General features: G+C 34.1%; 1 protein-coding gene across 6 annotated transcripts in view; it reads right to left on the bottom strand.

Annotated features, from left to right (window-relative positions):
• Positions 1–21328, bottom strand: part of PHTF2 (putative homeodomain transcription factor 2) — a 151983-nt gene that overhangs the window by 59959 nt on the left and 70696 nt on the right. For all 6 annotated transcript variants that reach the window (XM_074194015.1, XM_074194017.1, XM_074194016.1 and 3 more), the window contains 3 exons: positions 8652–8708; positions 5594–5663; positions 3810–3968 (listed from right to left, as the gene is read on the bottom strand). In XM_074194015.1, the coding sequence (XP_074050116.1) occupies positions 3810–3968; positions 5594–5663; positions 8652–8708 (286 nt within the window). The remainder of the gene's footprint in view (positions 1–3809; positions 3969–5593; positions 5664–8651; positions 8709–21328) is intronic.

The following is a 21328-nucleotide window of genomic DNA, read 5'->3' as shown; positions in this document are numbered from 1 at the left end:
AGGAAAATTGCCCTGATATCCAAGAAGCAGAGGGCAAAATAGAAGTGGAGAGAATCCACCAATCCCCCCCAAGAAAGAGATCCCAAAAAACCAACCCCTAGGAATATTACAGCCAAGATCCAGAACTCCCAAGTCAAAGAGAAAATATTACAAGCAGCCAGAAGGCAGAAGGACACAATTCAAATATTGTGGAGCTGCAGTCAGAATCACACAGGACTTAGCAGCAACTACCTTAAAAGCTCATAGGGCTTGGAATATAATATACCAGAAGGCAAAAGAGCTTGGAATGCAACCAAGAATCAACAACACAGAAAAAATGAATGTCCTCTTCCAGGGAAAAAGATGGACTTTCAATGAACCAGGGGAATTTCAAATGTTCCTGTTGGAATGGCCAGAGCTGAACAGAAGGTTTGATCTTCCGATACAGCACTCAGGTGAAGTATAGAGAGTGGAGGAGAAGGGGAAAATATGAGGGACTTAATGATGATGAACTGCATGTATTCCTGCATAGAAAAATGACACTGATAATACTCATATGAACCTCCTCAGTTAACAGAGCAGGTAGAGGGAGCTTTTATAATTGAAGCACAAGAGAAAGCTGAATTCGAAGATAAAATATGGTATAAAAATGGAGTCAATAGAAAAAAAAGGAAAATGTAATGGGAGAAAGAAAAAGGAGAGGGGGAATAGGCCAAAATATTTCATATAACAATATTTTTTTTATTAAAATGAGCTATTGCAATGATATGGAAGGGGGGAGGCAAGGGGAATGAGGGAACCTTTGCTCTCATCAGAGGTGGCTAGGACAGGAAACAGCATATATACTCAATGGGGTATAGACATCTGGAGTAAGAAGGAGGGGGGAGCAGGGGGAAGGGGTGGGGATGTGAATAAAGGAGGAAAGGATGGACCATGGGGGGAGAGTGGTCAGATATAACACATTTTCTTTTTTACTTCTTGCAAGGGGCTGGGATTGGAAGGCCTGTCCAGGACCATAGGGCCAGGTGGATTCTGGGCCTAAGGGGTCGTATGGGGGCTCAGGGCTTCTTGGCCCCAGGACCAGGGATCTGTCTGCTGCACTACTCAGCGACCCTACAGCAGAGTCAGAGTGAAAGGAGAGAGAAAATATAGTACATGGTAGTGAAGAAATAAGAAAGGAGGGAGTTGTGGTCAGCAATGGCAACATTGGAAAAATATGGAAGTAACTTTTGTGATGGACTTACCATAAAGAATGTGATCCATCCGTGACAGAGTTGTTGGTGTTGGAACAACGGCTGAAGCACATTTATTATTATTATTATTATTTGGGGGAGGGTGCAGGGCAAATGGGGCTGGGTGGCCTGCCTGGGGCCACATAGCAGAGTGATCTTTGGGTGTCTGAGGCCGGATTTGGACCCGGGTGCTCCTGGCTCAAGGGCCAATGCTCTGTCTGACACCCAGCCACCTCTACTATTATTACTATTTTATTTTATTTTGGTTCTTTTTTTTTCCCTTCTTTTTGGTTTTTGCAGGGCAGTGGGGATCAGTGGCTTGCATATCACACAGCTGGGTGATTGTTGGATCTACGGGGCTGGATGTGGGCTCAAGTGCTCGTGGCTCCAGGGCTGGTGCTTCTTCCATTGCGCCACCTGGCCATACCTACAATTATTACTATTTTTTTTTAATTTTAATTATTTTTTCTCTCCCCTTTATCACCCAAACAAGTCTATATTCATGGGGGGAGGGGTATTTTGTTTACTCTTAAACAAGAATAATTTATTAATGTAAAAAAAATTTGTACAAAATGAGAATTAAAAAAATAAAAAAAAATTTTTTAAAAATTTAAAAAAAGAATATCTGACAAAAATGGTTGTTCTGATTCTTTTGACCTTGCACCTGGACTCAAATAATAGATATTTCTTAGTCTCATGAGAGAAGAAGGGGGATAGTTGCTATTCTCCATGTTATTCTCTGAGCTGAACCAGTCATGTTGCCCTCAATCCCATGATGTCATCTACTCCAGCCTGTTCTATGTTCTCTACTACCTAAAATCTATATAAGAAACTGTCCTTTTCACTCAGGATTTTTAGCATAAATGGAAGCAATTCATTTATCCATTTGCTGACAGGCAGTATGCCCCTGTTAAATAAATATTTTTTAGTTTACCCTTTTAATAAATTCCAACTGAAACATGGTACAATGTGGAGAGAATTTCCTTGGGGCTTTGTGGTAGTGAACTCAATTAGCAAACACTTTAGAGGCTTTTTTAGATGAATATCAACTTGTTTAAGACAGTAATTGTAGCTATATTCAAACAGCTGTGATATATTGCAAAAACTATAGTAAGAATGCTGTTTTAAACTTGGCTCTTCTACTAACAAGACTATACAGCTGGGAAGTTTCTGTGATCTTTCTAAGCCTATTATTTTATCTTTTCTTTAAAAAATTATTGTGGCTAGATGATTTTTAGACATTCCCTGCAGTTCTAAAATTTCACAATTCTTTTAATAAAATAAAATGCATTGTACTTTGGTATTCAAAAATAATAATAACAAGTAATCAAGCATAATATTTTTGTTCCACATGCTCATGTTAGAATAAATGTCCCTTATAACAAAAAGTGTTTGCCACATATACATAAAAATGTGGTATATACTTAGGAAACATTTCATGACAATAATGAGAATAAAGAAAGCCATGAAGTAATGTTAATACATATAAACCTACTCTTGAGAACTGACTGCAAAGCTAAGACTTCATTTCTTGATTTCATGGACATACTAGTATGAACAAAAATAATGACTTTCTAAAAGTTTTCCTTCAAATTCCATTGCCACATCATTTAAATTAGGGTTCAAGCAATTTATTTTGGCTTCAGAAGTCAGTCAATAAATATAAACTTAAGCATTTTTTCAGTCTCACAAAAAATTCATATATAATATATATATATAAATGCACACACAAACACACACACACATATATAAAGTTGGGGGGAGGGAGGAGAGAAACAGATGTAGTCATGAAATATTTCAGGCTGCTGTAAAAATTAGCATAATAAAAGGCACTTTGAAAGATCAAAGAGGCAAAATATATATGGTCAGAAAGTGAGGACTAGATCTCAACTGAAAGAGGAACAGTGATGGTTCAGAAAGTCGTAAGTCAGCACCTACTTTTAACTTGCAATTCATTTTATTATAGTACTAAAACTGTATATGAACCAGAACAAAGAAGACTGATATATTAGTGAGGTTATAATAAAAATACTAGGAATGCATATGAAATGAAAAAACATGGAAATCCTGAAACCTCGAATCCATTGAGTAATAATTTAAAAATCATATAGTCATCAAGTTTTTTTATACCACATATTTATGGAAAAACTCAGAAGTAGAAATAAAATTGGGCTAAAATATATTAAATGCTAGTGAGAATAAATAAAACAGTAAAATATTAATAACATTACAGTGTATAATTATTTAAGAAGATCTAAAGGTCTCTACAATTACCCTTGAAGTTTTGAAGTTTAAATTAATGAACTAACTGATCATGCAAGTAATAGTAAGATAACTATGTCTTGAGTTCCATAAAAGTAGATTATTGTTATGGAATAAGACCTTAAGGAATTCTTTTTCCTATTCATCTATTCAATATTTCATTACATGGTAAATTGAAAATAACGATTCTAGTTTTCACAGAAAGCACTAAATTGGTTTTGCAGCTGAATGAAAAAAAATCTGGTTTAATATTAATATGCATAAAACAAAAATAGTTATTTTAAAAAACCCTGAAAAACATGCCTAAAACTAAAAATGTTTGTCATTTGTTCATACCTTGAAGGAGGTAAAGAACAAGTAGCCAGAAAAAAATGACCTTTGAAGTTACTTGTAACCACCACCTGAAGAAAAAGGGAAAAAACACAACTCGAACAATTCCCTTTCTTGTTAGGGAAGTCCAAGGACTCTCAGGTTTTGCCTTAGCAAATGCAGATCCTGGAGAGATAAAAAGACAAAATGCAAATATCTATTACTTTTATCTTTAAAATACAATTAAAGTTTTAGAAAATAGTGTAAGATTTTTTCCCTCTAAATATTTTCATTACTAAAATATGATTGAGATGTCTTTTAATGACTTTTAATAACTCATCTGGCAGACCCTAGAAAACTAGAAAAGTATAGGCCCCAGTGATGGAATGCATGCCTTTTGCTTGAAGGCCAAAGTCAGTGAATTCAGAGAAGTGTCTCATAAGGTGATGCAGAGAGTATGCTGAGAAGATAGTACATAGGTTTTTGGGAGGGGGGAAAAAGGGTCTACAGCAATGTCTGAAGCACTGGTATACAGGAAAGAGAGTGATTGAAATCAATGAAGCATAGATCTTCAGATATATTTAAACTATTTCACGTTATATAATCATAAGACAATATGCATTTCGATGTAATTTTAAATGAAATAAGTACATTAATTTTCTCCTCTACTTTTACAAATATAAAAGAAAATCTGTAAATTTCCCAGTTTTCTGAGATAAAACTACATGAATTATTTATATAAAGAAATATTGTTGTGTTCTGTTAAGCAAAATTGTATTTTGGATTTATGTACTGTACTTATTACCTCTTAGAATAATCTTAACACAGGGTAGGAAAAGATAACTATATTTAAATGCTTTCATTTATTCCACTTTTTATTCTTTACATGTATGTATGTACATGTGAATTTTTTTTAATCCCTTTACTTACTTTTTTTTTTTAGATTTTTGCAAGGCAAATGGGGTTAAGTGGCTTGCCCATGGCCACACAGCTAGGTAGTTATTAAGTGTCTGAGACCAGATTTGAACCCAGGTACTCCTGACTTCAAGGCCAGTGCTTTATCCACTACGCCACCTAGCCGCCCCCTTTACTTTCTATACCCATGATGCTCTATTTTTAAATTTTCTTCTTCCCTAAATTTGTCATACTTTCTATAACTCCTTTCTGAATTCTTTTTTATATTTATTATCCATTCCTATAAAATCAAATGCAGAAGGCCATGACAGTATATCATTACTTAAGCAATATAAAAAAAAAATTGCTCGTATTATCAGAAGGAACGTCCTTTACTGGGAAATATTAATAGTTGAAATGAAATTTAACAAGTTGATATGGGAGAATTGGGAAGAAAAAAGCAGAAGAGATAAAATAAAGGGGGAAAAGTACAATTTGAAGTCAAATGAAATACAAAAATGAGAAAAAATCAGCTTAGGTGGCAGAAAATATAAATTACAGGCATTTTGTAAAGTCCTTTTCTTTGTGGGAAGTCCCTCCACCAACAAATGAATGCTCAGGAGATGTTCTATAAGAATTCCCAAGGCTGACACTATTACATTGTTGGCGGAGCTGTGAACTCATCCAACCTTTCTGGAGGGCAATTTGGAACTACGCTCAAAGGGCAACAAAACTGTACATAGCCTTTGATCCAGCAATACCACTACTGGGTCTATACCCTCACTTATTACAGCTGTTTAAAATAATCCTCTTTAAATCTGGGGCAGAAAACCATTTTTAGATTCTAATTTTATAATTAAAGGTATTTTTATTAATCAAATGCTATAATCAACTTAAAGTTCATATCTAATACTCACCTCTTACAAGGTCAACATCTATGAGGTCAGGCTTCACATGTGCTGTTTTCTTTGGTTTATTCCTTAACCCCTATGAAATATATTATAAGAAACATGAAAACATGAAACAGATAAGAATTATGAAAAAGTTAGATTAATATAGCAGAAATAGATAATTTCCATTAAATTTCAAATGATCAAATCTACAGACATATAAAGCACATATATGGCATTTTTGCTCAAAATGAAAAGAAACAAATTTTAAAGAATTTTACCATTCAGTTATATGTGCAAGGTACTGTTCTATGCATTTGGGACACAGAACAAAAACTGGGAAAGAAAAGCCCTTGTGAAATTTACTTATTGGGGAAGTACCTGTAATTAGATAAATTAAAAGAAGTTAATTCAATTTAAGAAAGAAAAATCTTAAGAACAAGGAATAGCAAGAAATGTTTCCTATAGGAGATGACATGTCTCATGAGCCTTGAAGTAAGCTAAGAATTCTAGGAAGTGGAGGAGAGGAAGGAATACTTCTAGGAATGGGAAGAAAGACTATGAACAGGAGTGGATCTAGGCCAAGTTCAAGAAACATTAAGAAGGAGAATTTCCTTCCTCATTAGACTGTGAACTTTTCACGGATAAGTACTGGGGTTTTTTTTTTTACTTCTTTTATCCTCAGCACTTGGCACAGTACCTGACGCAGAGTAGACAGCTAAAATGTTTGATGGTTTCACTAATTTAAGCAGAAAAAAAATTCTAATTCATATAGATGATAGGGTCAATATTAGATAGATCTATATCTTATGAATGAGAGCTGAAAATTCTGCATAAGTAAACAAATGAAAATGAAAGCAAAGTCAGTTAAAATGGGAATGAAGAAAGAATTATTTAGAAACTTATTTTTAAGTTTTTCATTTTCAATAAAAGTTTATTTCTTTGCATATACACAACCTTAACAGTACTTTTTTACAGATGACATTATAACTTTAATTAATAACACATAATAAATATGCATATACATTTATAAAGAACCCAGTATTTACAAAAGTTCCAAATTAAAAGAATATTTATAAAGTAAAAATGGCTTTTAAATTTAGGAAGTATTGTTTCAATTCATTGACCTGTACTTCCTATGTATGAAATCTGTTTAGGTTCCATCTAAAATCATAACTAGCAGTTTCAGATACAGGAAATTCTCCTCAATCTTTATTATTCAAGACAGCAATTATTTTGGGTGCCCCCAAAATTAAAAACCTGAAGAGCTTAATAAAAAATTAGGCCAACCAGTGAATAATTTCCACAAATTGACATCCTTAAAAAAAAGACAAAATTCTAAAATATAAATTACGTAAGTTAAACCCAATATTTCAAAAGAAATCTATTTTGCCTATTTTTCATCTCTTTTGTGACTAATAGCAATATTAAATAAGGTAACACAAGTAGTAAAATGGGTCTCCTAAAGTATAGTCAAATTTCTCACTCTCACCATTTACATATCAATTTATTAATGTAGTGACTTGCCTTGAAACCTTTAATCAAAAAATAATAATAATCCTGAACTATATATATATATATATAATATATATATATATAATTCTTCCTCCAAATAATTTCTTTGCAGCAAGTTTCAAGTTGTTCTAAAATAAAACTAAATGACTTTGTTTGCTGATCATAAAGGGGTAGTCTTAAATCTCACACGCCTCTAAACTTATAGTAGACAGTTGATTGTTTTTGCTTTTTTTTTTTTTTTTTTTTTTTAGGTTTTTGCAAGGCAATGGGGTTTAATGGCTTGCCTAAGACCACACAGTTAGGTAATTATTAAGTGTCTGAGGCTGGATTTGAATTCAGGTACTCCTGACTCCAGGGTTGGTGCTCTATCCACTGCACTACCTAGCCGCCTCGTAGACAACTGTAAAGAGAAAACTTAGGCAAAGATTGTTAGTCTTCCAACCCTGGGTTTTGTTTTTAAGTTTGACAGCTCTCATAAGAGCAATTTACTGACACATTCCCATTTTAATCTTCAACTATTTTAGCAAAAAAATGCTTCCTATTTCTGAGAAATTATAAAGTAAGAGTAGTTTGGGCTGTGATCCTCTAAAAAACACTTTAGAGTTTTATGAATGTGTTATTTCTCCCCCCATGAATTAAAACAACACTTCTAAAAATGACAAAGAATCTTAGAATTTAGTGCTATTTTGTATAAAAAACATACAATTTTGCTTTACAAAATTTTCCCAGATTTTAACTACAAGTTTGCTTTTAATCTAATATCAAAATTTCTGAACCACAACCTTTTATCCAGTTTCAAGTCAAATTAGATAAGCTCAGTCAATCCACATAAAGTTTTTACAGGTGGCTAAGCTCATGCATATAGTCAAATTAATTAGTAAAAATCCAAGAAAATATAAAATAATTTCAAAGAAATGTTTACTCAGAATCAGTGCATGTTGTTAATAAAATAGTTTCTATTTTTTCCAGACTTGCAAACAGCAATCTATGAGTGTATATATTCATTAAAGTCAATAATTATGTGAGGAGAAACAAGCTGTAACAGAAGAGGTTTTTAGCTAATTTCTAAAACTCAATTTTAAAATTGGCCAGCTTTTCCAAAACTGTTTTTAGAATTAATAGCATTCTGTTAGTAATGCCAAAATGCAAGATTTCAAATATGGAAAACATACTTTGCACAAAGTCACTTAAGAGGGGAAAAAACCCTGAAATACTTACCAGTCTAATCAACTGTACAGAGCAATGACAGCATCAAAAGGAGAAAAAAAATAAACTAGAAATATAAGGTGATAAGTAAAAGAGGGAAAAAAGCTGATAAAAGATAACCATTAGAATTCATAAAGAGAAATAAAAGGACAGAAAGGTGCTAGAATGCAAAATTCAAATGAATAAAGATAGAAACATGAAAATGATACCAAAGATGATCTTACCTTTTAATGTATTATGTTAAATATTCATTTATAGCATAACAACTCTATAGAAGGAAATTTTTTTAACAGAAACTGAAAATGTAACATCATTAAATTTAAAGAAATTGTGTTTCAAAATATAAAAAATACAACTTTGCTACCTTGATTTCTCTTTGTTCTACGGATTTTTCCCATATTTGTTGATCATATGCTCCAATCTAGAAAGAGAATACAACATATTTAGTCATTAATATAACAATGCAGAAAGATTTAAAATGAGGTCATGTCTGTTCCAATAGATAATAGGCAACAGTACAGTCTATTAGAAGTCCAAGCTTTCTCTTCATAATTTTCCCAGTAAAAAAAGCCTAAAATGTTACATACCCCAAGTATAATTACTGATTCTAAAAATTCTAGGGAAGTTATTTAAATTTAGCCATAATTTTAGAAGCCCTTCTCAAAAAGTACTTATAAAATACAATTATGGGATACTTTAGGAATCTTGGGGGGAAAAATAATTTCCATGATAATGAAAACTTGCATTCATATAGAATACAGCAACCACAGAAGGTATAATAATAATAATAATAATAATAATAATAATAATAATTTAATAGCTTAAAATTTGCAAGTGCTTTAGATGGTATCGCATTTGATCTCCACATTAGCTCTGTGAAGTCAGGTTCTATTTGTTTCCCCACTTTAAAGATGAGAAAATTGTAGCCAAGAGAGCTTATATGATTTGTCAAGAAGGCAGGATGCTAAACCTTCAATTGAAACTTTTCAACTCTTAGTCCAATAGAGAAGCCACTGGCCCAGTTAGCTAACTCAGTCTATAAAGATGAATACAATATATCATCAGTGATGTAAGTAAAAACAGAATTTGAAAGGAAGAAAAAAGGTCCCTCTATATCCTTAAACTAACAACTATCCAGAGTTAAAGTTACTACTCTTTTTTTTTTTGCAAGACAATGAGGGCTAACTGACTTGCTCAATGTCACACAGCTAGTTAAAGTATCAAATGACTGATGCCAGATTTGAACTCAAGAACTCCTGACTTCAGGGCTAGTGCTCTATCTACTGCATCACCTAGTTGCCCCAATCTTACTACTGTCTAAAGCCATTCTACTTTTGGATACCTCTAATTGATAAGACATCTTCACTGTCATCAAGCTTAAATCAGACTGGAAATTCCACTTACTGTTCCTCTGGGATCACACCATCATCTTTCACATGACAATCCTTGTAAGATTGTAATCAATCAATTAAAAAAAGAAATGATTAAGCACCAATATATGTCACACTACTAGGTATTGGAGAGAGGGGTACAAAGAATGAAATAATTCTTTCTCATAAGGAGCTCTCATTCTAAAGGAGGAAGAAGTATATATTGTACATAAATATATACAGAGTAGTTAATACAAGGCAATTTGGGAGCAAAGACACTAACAAAAATGAAGATCAGGAAAGTCTTCATGAAGAAGCTATTACTAGAGCAGTTTCTTAGGGCTAAGGATAGAATGCATTCCAGGGATATGGGCTGGCAAGTACAAAAAAAAATGACAAATCTGAGAAATTTGAGTGATAGTATGGAAGCCTGAAGAGAAAATCATTTGGGGAAAAGATAACAAATTTAGTTTTGAATAAGCTGAGTTTAAATATCCTTGGGACAGTTAGTCTGAAATCTCTAACAATAAAATGGTGATTACAAAATGTTGAGGAGAGTTATGAAGCTGGGTAGATATATCTTACATATATAATGTATACTGGGAATACAGAAACAAAAATAAAGTCTTTATCTTCGAAGAATCTATAATCTACTAGTAAAGGACTTTTTCCATAAAAACTGAACAAAAAAGCATCATCAAATCCTTTGATACAATTAAAAAATAATATTTATAATGCCTCCTGATTTACTAGTTTAGTAATCCTGTCAAAAAGGAAATCAATCAACAATTCATTTTGGTATGTTCTGTTACTGATGCAGCCATCCTGACCAGGACTACTTTTGGGTTTTTCATTAATTGATCAGTTCATAATACATTTTAGAATTCTGCTGGAAATCAAAATGAAGCTCCTATAGTCTGCAGATTCCACTCTTCTATTTCATTTTCTTACATTCTTTTTCCTTTGTCCTTTCCCTAGTTTGAGAGTACCTCTCCTAATAATCACTCCCTTTTCCCCCCAAGGATAATTAACAGTAGTTTGGCAGTCAAGTCTATCAACTCTTTCATCACCCTGGGATCATGGTTCATTTGAACCTACTGACTTGAATTCATCAATGGCAGTTAGGAAGCTTTTCATTTTGTTCTTTCAGGACATCAGAGGAATCAGAAGTGAAATAAGAGTTGAATAGTTCTGCCTTTCTACTGTAATCAACCGGAGTCACACTCTGGGGTCCTTTAAATAAGGGCCACTGTTCAACTTCAATCACTGGTGTTGTTCCATACCCAAAGTCCAATTGCAAACGCAATCTAACAAACTTAGCCTCAAATATAAGAAGAAAAAGATTATAAAACAAAAAAAAATTATGTTGGAAGAAATACATTCCCAAACTTCACAAACGCCTATGAAACTCTTTTTTCCCCTAGGTGCTACAACACTCTAGCTTTCCTTTAATCTTCCTCAAAAAAGTGGCAGGAAGAATTTATCTAGTCTTTTTTTCAAACAAATTTTTGCTAGTAGATCTCATTTTCCTCTCAGCTTCATTTCTTGTTTGGAGGAGAAAGCTGACTGGAAAATGGTCAATAAGTTACAGATCTAGACAGGAGACAGGTAAGTGTGGTTTTATGATTTTTATTATTTGAGCAATTAAAACTTCAATTCTGATAGAGCAATATGGGTGACACAGTAGAGTGATGGATTTGGAGTTGGAATGTAAGGAATGTAGGCTGTTTGGCTTCCACAGAATGTAAAAGGAAATTGTTAATTTAAAATATATCATGTCTGTGGTTGTGCCTACATGCAGATATATGAATGGAAGACAAAAGAAATTACCCTGACCAATCACTGAGTTGAGTGAGGTTCCCTCACTTGACATTAAGTCTCCTTACCCAAGGGGAAGTCCAAAACTAACTTCAACTAGTCAAGGGTTAATCTAGGGTCCCTGGCTTTTGTAGGTGCGCTTGATCAATGAAGTCCATACATATTATGGTTTACTTCCCTGTTCTCATTAGTATAGACCAGGGTGGGGAAAATATTATTAGAAAGTGGTATTGGGGTGAGTGTATTGCTTAGATTGCAACTTTTGATCAATGGCTGCCATGAAGGGGAGGAACAAGCTTTTCAAACTGCATATAAGACAGGACACTATTGCAGTTTGCTACCTTTTCCCATTAGGATAAGTGTCCTTCTCTGCAGAAAAGTTAATTAATAAAAAAGGCTATTTCAATCACTCTGATCTAAGTATTTATAAATACAAGTCATTTATAACAGAAGATGGGAATTTGAATACTGCTTCAGAACTTCTGCCCAAGATGGCGGAGAGAAGATAGGCATAGTTCTAAAGTCTCCTGATCTTTCCCCATCTATCATATGAAACAAATCTCTTAACAGAAATCTGACCCACAAAACCCAGAAAGAAAAGCCAGGAGAAAGAACATCTACCTCAGGATTTGTCTCCCGCAGCAGTCCTGGGCGAATCCGGACAAGCACAGGTGTGAGGAGAAGAACCAGCCCAGCTGACAATAGGGAGCGGAATGACCTCAACCCAGAGTAAAGGGCACCATTTATTTAAGGCAAAAGGATCCAATAGCTTCAATCACTCCATTCAAGCTAAGGGAGAAGGCCTCAATCAAGGTCACAGACACTCCAGAGAAAGCAACCAGCACCTCCTACTAGCCAGCCAGAGAAATTGTGCTCAGTGAGTAAAGCCTCTAGCAATTCCAAGACCCTGTGAACCAGCCCCTCCCCAACTCAAGGTCTTAGCAAAATTAAGAAAGGTCAGCAGAAAGGTAGATCCATAGAAAAATTCTTAGAAGGAAAAGACCCTAACTCAGAGAGACCTAGAACCTCTGAGGAGACTATGATCTGGTCTTCAGCACAGAAAGACTTCCTTGAAGAAATAAGGAAGGAGTTTAAAAATCAACTGGAAAATTTGGGGGGAGACAATTAATACCTTACAACAAGAAAACAAATCCTTAGAAAATACAATTGGAGAAATACAAAATGAGAATAAATCTCTCAGATCCTCAATTGGGCAAATGCAAAAAGAAAATAATTCTCTCAAAACCTCAATTGGTCAAATGGAAAGCTCTCTTAAAAGTAGAATTAACCAAGTGGAAAAGGAGTTGCAAAAGGTTAATGAAGAAAACTCCTCCTTAAAAAAAGAATGGAGTCTGTAGAAACTAATGACTTCATGAGACTGCAAGAGCCAGTTAAACAAAATCAAAAAAATAGAAAAAAAAAGAAGAAAATGTAAAATACCTCATCAGCAAAATGACTGCCCTTGAGAATAGGTCAAGGAGGGGCAACCTGAGAATTATTGGACTTCAGAAAAAACACTGAAGAGGGGGAAAAAAAAGCCTGGACTCAATTACAAGATCTAGTGATGGAAAATTACCCTGATATCATGGAACCAGAGGGCAAAGTTGTCACCGAAAGAATACATCGATCCCTTCCAGAAAAAAGATCCTAAAATGAAAACACCAAGAAATGTTGTGGTCAAATTCCAGAACTATCAGATAAAAGGGAAAATCCTGCAAGCAACCAGAAAGAAACAATTTAAATATCAAGGAGTCACAGTAAGGATTATGCAGGACCTGGCTGCATCAACATTAAGGGATTGAAGGGCCTGGAATGAAATATTTCGAAGAGCAAGGGAGCTTGGAATGCAGCCAAGAATCCACTATCCCACAAAGCTGAGCCTTCTCTTCCAGGTAAAAAGACGGACATTTAATGAAATGGAAGAATTCCAAAAATTCATAATGAAAAAACAGGAGCTAAATAGAAAATTTGGACATCAAACAGGAGGTTCAAGACACACATGAAAAGGTTAAAAAAAGGGGGGGGGAGGAAAGGGAAAAAAAGCTGCTATCCAATAAGTTGGAACTGGCTATATCCCAGCATGGGGAAAAAGATTCTCATAAATATTGAGAATTGTAACTCTAACAGAGAGAATATACCTAGCCAGAAGTGATGGACATTCATGACCTATCCATGAGACTGCTATACAATGGGATGCAACTGGCTTTAACCCCACTTGGGAAAAAGACTCTAATAACTCTCAAGAATTTTAACTCTATTAAGATAGAATGTACTTAGCTAGAAGTGACAGATACTCAGAATTTTAATGACTCAGACAGAATGATCTAAAAAACACTACCTCCTTAAAAAGGGGGACAGGAAGGAGACAGGAGGAGGGAGGAGATTGAATGGGGTGAATTTCATTGCACTAAGAGGTACAAAATACCTATGGTAATAGAGGGGAAGAAGGGAGGAGATGAGAAAAACCTGAATCTTCTTCTCATCAGACTTGGCTTAAAGTCAACTTACATATACCTAGTTAACTTCAAAAAAAAACATCTAGCCTTTCAAGTATTAAAAGGGGGAAAGGGAAGGGGGAAAAAGGGAGTGGGAGTGGGGGAAAAAAGGGGAATTTACAAAAGGAAGGGAAGGGAAAAGGGAAAGGGGAAAGAAAGGGGAGGAGGTGATATAGGAGGGCAAACACACTGAAGGGGGTGATATTTAGAAACAGAATACTGAGGAATACAGAAAAAGGGGGAAGGGGGAAAAATAAAAACAGAGGGAAGATAGCATGGAGGGCAATAAAGAATTAGCAATCATAACACTGAATGTGAATGGGATGAACTCTCTCTTAAAACATAAGAAAGTAGCAAAGTGGATTAAAAACCAGAATCCTACAATATGCTGCTTACAAGAAACTCATTCGAAGCAGAGAGATACATGTAGAGTAAAGGTAAAAAGTTGGCGTAAAACATATTTTGCTTCAGCTGAAGTGAAAAAAGCAGGAGTAGCAATCCTTATCTCAGACAAAGCAGCTGCAAAAATAGATAGCATTAAAAGAGATAAGGAAGGAAACTTTATCCTCCTAAAAGGTACCACAGACAATAAAGCTATTTCAATACTAAATATATACGCACCCAATGGGATAGCATCCAAATACTTAGAGGAGAAGCTGAAAGAACTACAGGAAGACATAAGAGAGCAAAACTACTAGCGGGAGACCTCAACCTCCCACTATCAGAGCTAAATGAATCAAATCATAAAATAAACAAGAAATAAGTTAAGGAGGTAAATAGATTGTTAGAAAAACTAGATATGGTAGACTTATGGAGGAAATTGAATGGGGATAGAAAGGAATATACTTTTTTTTCTGCAGTACATGGAACTTATACAAAAATTGACCATGTACTAAGACATAAAAACCTAATGATCAACTGTAGAAAGGCAGAAATAGTGAATACATCTTTCTCAGATCACAATGTAATTAAGTCGTATGCAATGTTGGGCCAAGGAGATATAGACCCAGAACCAATTGGAAACTGAATAACCTCATTTTAAAGAATGAGTGGACCAAAAAACAAGTTATAGAAAGAATTAACCATTTTATCCTAGATCATGACAATAATGAAACAACATACTAAAACCTATGGGATTCACTCAAAGCGGCTCTCAGGTGATATATTATATCTTTAAATGCTTGTGTGAATAAATTAGAGAAAGAAGAAATCAATGAACTAAACATGCAACTAAAAAAAATTAGAGAAAGAACAAATTAAAAATCCCCAATTAAATACCAAATTACAAATTCTAAAAATTAAAGGAGAAATTAATAAAATCAAAAGCAAAAAAATTATTGAATGAATAAATAAAACCAAAAGTTGGTTTTACAAAAAAAAAACAATAAAATTAATAAACCTCTGGTCAATTTGATTAAAAAAAGAAAGAAGAAAACCAAATTGCTAGTATCATAAATGAAAAAAGGTGAACTCACCACCAATGAGGAGGAAATTAAAGTAATAATTTGAAATTATTTTGCCCAACTCTATGCCAATAACTTGATAATCTAAGTGAAATGGATGAATATTTATAAAAATATAAGTTGCCCAGGTTAAATGAAGAGGAGATTAAATATCTAAACAACCCTCTCTCAGAAAAAGAAATTCAACATGCCATCATTGAACTCCCTAAGAAAAAAATCTCTAGGGCCTGATGGATTCATATGCAAATTCTACCAAACATTTAAGGAACAGTTGGTTCCAATTCTATATAAACTCTTTGGAAAAATAGGGGAAGATGGAACTCTGCCTAACTCTTTCTATGAAACCAATATGGTGCTGATACCTAAACCAGGAAGAGTTAAAACAGAGAAAGAAAATTGTAGACCTATCTCCCTAATGAATATAGATGCAAAAATCTTAAATAAAATCTTAGCAAAATGATTACAACAAGTTATCACTGGAATAATACATTATGATCAAGTAGGATTTATCCCAGAAATGCAGGGTTGGTTCAATATTAGGAAAATTGTTAATATATTCCATTATATCAACAACAAACCTATCAGAAATTATATGATCATATCAACAGATGCTGAAAAAGTTTTTGACAAAATACAGCATCCATTCCTACTAAAAATATTAGAGAGTGTAGGAATAAATGGACTGGTCCTTAGAATAATTAGCAGTATCTATTTGAAAGCATCAACAAGCATTATATTCAATGGGGAGAGGCTAGAGGCATTCCCAACAAGATCAGGAGTGAAATGAGGGTGCCCATTATTACCAATACTATTAAATATTGTATGAGAAATGTTAGCTTCAGCAATTAGAGAAGAAAAAGAAATTGAAGGAATCAGAATTGGGAAGGAAGAGACAAAAATTCTCACTCTTTGCAGATGACATGATGATATACCTAGAGAATCCCAAGAAATCATCAAAAAACTACTGGAAACAATTAGCAATTTTAGCAAAGTTGTAAGTTATAAAATAAACCCTCAAAAATCCTCAACTTTTCTATACATGTCTAGCAAGATACAGCAGGAAGAGCTAGAAAGAGAAATCCCATTCAAAGTAACCTCAGACAATATTAAATACCTGGGAGTCTATTTGCCAAGACAGACTTTTTGAAAACAATTATAAAACACTTCTCACAAAAATTAAATCAGATTCAAATAACTTGGCAAATATCAACTGCTCATGGATAGGTAGAGCTAACATAATAAAAAAAATGACAATGCTACCAAAACTAAACTACCTGTTTAGTGCCCTACCAATCAAAATTCCAAAAAAATACTTTAATGAGTTATAAAAAATTGTAAGTAAATTCATATGGAGAAATAAAAAGTCAAGAATTTCCAGGAATTTAATGAAAAAAAAAGTGCAAAAGAAGGGGGCTTAGCCCTAGCTGGTCTAAAATTATATCTGTCATCAAAACTGTTTGGTATTGGCTAAGAAATAGAGTGGTGGACTAGTGGAATAGACTAGTTGCAAAAGCAGGAGACGATTATAGTAATCTGCTGTTTGATAAACCCAAAGAGTCCAGCTATTGGGATAAAAACTCTTTAATAAAAACTTCTGGGAAAATTAGACCAACACCTCACACCCTTTACCAAGATAAGATCCTAATGGTTACAGGATTTATACATAAAAAACAATACTATAAGCAAATTAGAAGATCAAGGACGAGTTTACCTGTCAGATCTATGGAAAGGGAAGCAGTTTATGACTAACAAAGAGCTGGAGAACATTACCAAAAACAAACTAGATGATTCTGATTACATTAAATTAAAAAAGCTTTTGCACAGACAAAACCACTGTAACCAAGATCAAAAGAAATGTAGTAAATTGGGAAACATTTACAACAAATGATTCTGACAAAAGACTCATTTCTAAAATATACAGAGAAATGAGTCATATTTTTAAAAGAAAAAGCCATCCTCCAATTGTCAAATGGTCAAAGGATTTGCAAAGGCAATTTACAGATGAGATCAAAGCAATCCATAGCCATATGAAAAATTGTTCTAAATCATTAATTGTTTTAGAGAAATGCAAATCAAAGCTTCTCTGAGGTACCACCTCACACCTCTCAGATTGGCCAATATGACCAGAAAGGATAATGATCATTGTTGGAAGGGTTGTGGGAAATCTGGGACACTATTATACTGTTGGTGGAGCTGTGAACTCATCAAACCTTTCTGGAGAGAAATTTGGAATTATGCCCAAGGGCAACAAAAATGAGCATACCCTTGGCCCAGCAATACCACTACTGGGTCTATACCCTGAAGAGACGATGAAAAAGGCTAAAAACATCACTTGTACAACAATATTCATAGCAACCCAGTTTGTGGTGGATAAAAAAATCGGAAATCAAGTAAATGTCCTTCAATTGGGAAATGGCTTAGCAAACTGTGGTATATGTATGTCATGGAACACTATTGTTCTATTAGAAATCAGGAGGGATGGGAATTCAGGGAAGCCTGGAGGGATTTGCATGAACTGATGCTGAGTGAGATGAGTAGAACAAGAAAAACACTGTACACCCTATCAGCAAGAGGGGAGTGATATTCAACCTTGATGGACTTGATTGTTCCATCAGTGCAATAACCAGAGACAATTTTGGACTGTCTGCAATGGAGAATACCATCTGTATCCAGATAAAGAGCTGTGGAGTTTGAACAAATTTCAAGGACTATTCCCTTTAATTTAGGGGGGAAAAAACAGATATCTTATTGTCTGATCTTGTTATCTCTTATACTTTTTGTTTCTTCCTTAACGATGTGATTTCTCTCTCATCACACTCAATTTGAATCAATGTACAACATGGAAACAAAGTAAAGCCTGACAGACTGCTTTCCGTGGGGGGTGGGGGGTGGGGAAGTAAGATTGGGAGAAAAATTGTAAAACTCAAAACTCAAATAATATCTTTAAAAATTAAAAAAAATACTGCTTCAGACATTTACTAGCAGTGTGATCCTAAACAAGTCACTTAACCTCTCTCAAGTTCAGTTTCATTATCTCTAAAATAAAGAAATAATAAATAATAGCACCTACTTCACAAGTCAACTATGAGGATCAATTAATCCATGTGAAACATTCTGCAAATCTTAAGATACTACATAAATGATAGCTATTATGATTATGATTATGATTATTATAAAAATTTCAAGAAACACATGGATGAATTTCTAACTAAATTTATTCACAAGTTCAATAAAGGCTAAAAATCACGAAATTATATAAAAATTTACCTGACAAACACCTTTAAAATGATGAAATTAGAGCAAGAGAATAGATTTCATAAAATCTTTTTCTTTCTAGTCTTCCCTCATTTTAAATATATTCCTGCCTCTAATCGTAATCAATCATCCTCCATCACCTTCTTGTCACTGCAAATGGTTAAAGTGTCAAATCTGAACTGAAAAATGCCTGGGTCCAAATCTTGCTCTAGACACCTCCTAGATGTGTAACCTAGATAGGTCTTTTAACCTCTTTCAGTCTCAGTTTCCTCATCTGTAAAATGGAGATAATGAAAATATCTACATCAAAGTCTCACTGTGAGTATCAAATAAAGCAACATATGTAAATAATTAGCAAACTTCAAATTACAATGTAAAATGCTAGAGCTGTTATTATTTCTTGAGACAGTTCAAGTCCTCACCACCTTTCATCCTGACTGCTGCAATAGCTTTCTAATAAGTCTTACTGCCTGAAGTCTCTCCTCCACAAAAACTTCTAAAGAGAATTCACTAAATATCAGGTCTACCTATGTCATTCTCTAGGATCAAATATACATACTTTTATTTGTTATTTCAACCTACTTTTTCAGATTTATTATATATTAGATACCCCCTCATACTCAGTCCAGTCCACTTGACCTTCTGATATTACTTCCCTACAGCACTGTCTCTTGTCTCCAAACACTGAAATGGCTTACCCTTCCCACCCAAGCCCATCCCATACCTAAAAGAATTCTCTGCTTACCTTGATGTCTTAAAATTCTTTGTATCTTTCCATACTTAGGCACCCTGCTCCTAATATCCTGTCTTACGAAAACGGTTTTTTTTTTCATTTATTTTGTAATATACTCTGTATAAACTCAGTTCCCTTGACGGAAGGTAATACTCATTTTTGCCTTTGTGTGTCTCAGCAGCATACATAATGCTTAGCAAACAGGAGGTGCTTAAAAAAAATACAGATTGATTAGGGAAGCTTCAGTAGGCACTGAGAGGAGGTGGTTGGTCATTCAGCAAGTATGCTAGAGACTATTCTAAGTGCTAGAGATACAAAACCTGGTAAATTTAGGTGCTTTCATTCTAGCAGAGGACAAAAATCATCTATAAATAAACATTCATTAGGGGTCCACTATGGGCCAGGCAAGTTGCTAAGCACTGAATATTCTAACAACTATGGACACACAAGACAGGTACATTGTAATCTTGTCAATTGTCTCAGATTACTAATCACTCTTTAAAAGAGGAAAATAATGCAAAAAAGATGCAAGGAAACATGCTTATTTTTCAAATGGGACAAACCCCTTTATAATTCTCCAAAATGTTATTATAAGAATAAGAAGTATAATATAGACAATTAACTGGATGATAAAGTGGTACACATTCCCTTCAACATCCATCATACTCATTCATCCAGACCACTCACCTACTTCAAAGCCAGCACATATAAACATATGATCAAAGATGCCATAACAGTAGTCTTGCTCTACAGCTCAAGGAGCAAAGCATACACTGCAACCTCAATAGAGGTAGCTGCAGAATTAATATAAAATCACATATGAAGAAAACAGAGCTAGGTGTGTGGTGTGGCTAGAGATACAGACATGCAAATATATAAACTCAATGAGAGGCTGTTGAATCAGTTAAGGTTCAATAAACTTTTGACACTTTTTCACTGTATGACCTTGGACAAATGAACTTCTGGGACCAAATAACTGTCTAAGACTATAATTTATAGATAAAACAAACCCTCTGAGACTTTGAATTTGCAACAATTGGCATCGTTGGTGAAAATTTCCAGTTAAATTAATGAAATCACAAACCAAATGAATAATATAAATAATAGATACGGATACACATATATACACACATTCTAAACAAGGTATCTCTAATAGACTAGGAGAATTACCTGAAAACTAGAGAGATTAATTTACCCATGATAGCTATTATGTGTCAGAAGTAAAACTTGCTATAAACACATACACACCCATATATACTACACATGTATATTTGCATCCATGTATAATCATATACTATTTAAAATTTTACTATATTTACATGATTTTTTTCCCCCTTTACAACCTGTGGTTTCACTAGCATTGGAAATTCCTCGCACGAGTTGCATCTGACAGAGAGAGGCACTGGTCTTCTTCATTCTAAGTTTAGTATTTTATGCACTATGCCAAACTGCTTTTCTAAATTTAAAGAGTTATTTAAATTAACTGTTAAGCTATCCTCCAGGAAATGAGGGTTTACTCAGAATGAGAATCCTGCCATTTGACCTGCTAGTACTTCACCTTTCCCCAACAAGGTTTCTGACTCTCCAAAAACCAGACCTCCCACCATCAACAACTCCCTGACCTCCAAAGATATCCACTCAGTTGTGTCATTTCACTCCCCAAGAATGAGCATTTAAAAATTCACCTAATTTATTATATAATCAGCTGGCCCTAAACTATGTCATGGTCTACTCTGCAGGAGCATCTTGACATTGACTTTGTTGCCACTCAACAAAATGGTTTGTATATAGCTTTATTGAAGAATAAATATTCAACTACAATTCATAACACACATTTATTTTTAAATTAATGTGATAAATATTCTTAAAATAGCAAACTTAATAAATGTGCTGTTTGGAATTAAATA

This window comes from Macrotis lagotis, chromosome 7, assembly GCF_037893015.1.
Source record: "Macrotis lagotis isolate mMagLag1 chromosome 7, bilby.v1.9.chrom.fasta, whole genome shotgun sequence".
NCBI classification, from domain to species: domain Eukaryota; kingdom Metazoa; phylum Chordata; class Mammalia; order Peramelemorphia; family Peramelidae; genus Macrotis; species Macrotis lagotis.
The sequence above is the reverse complement of the archived record's forward strand: the minus strand, read 5'-3'. Positions and strand labels throughout refer to the sequence as shown.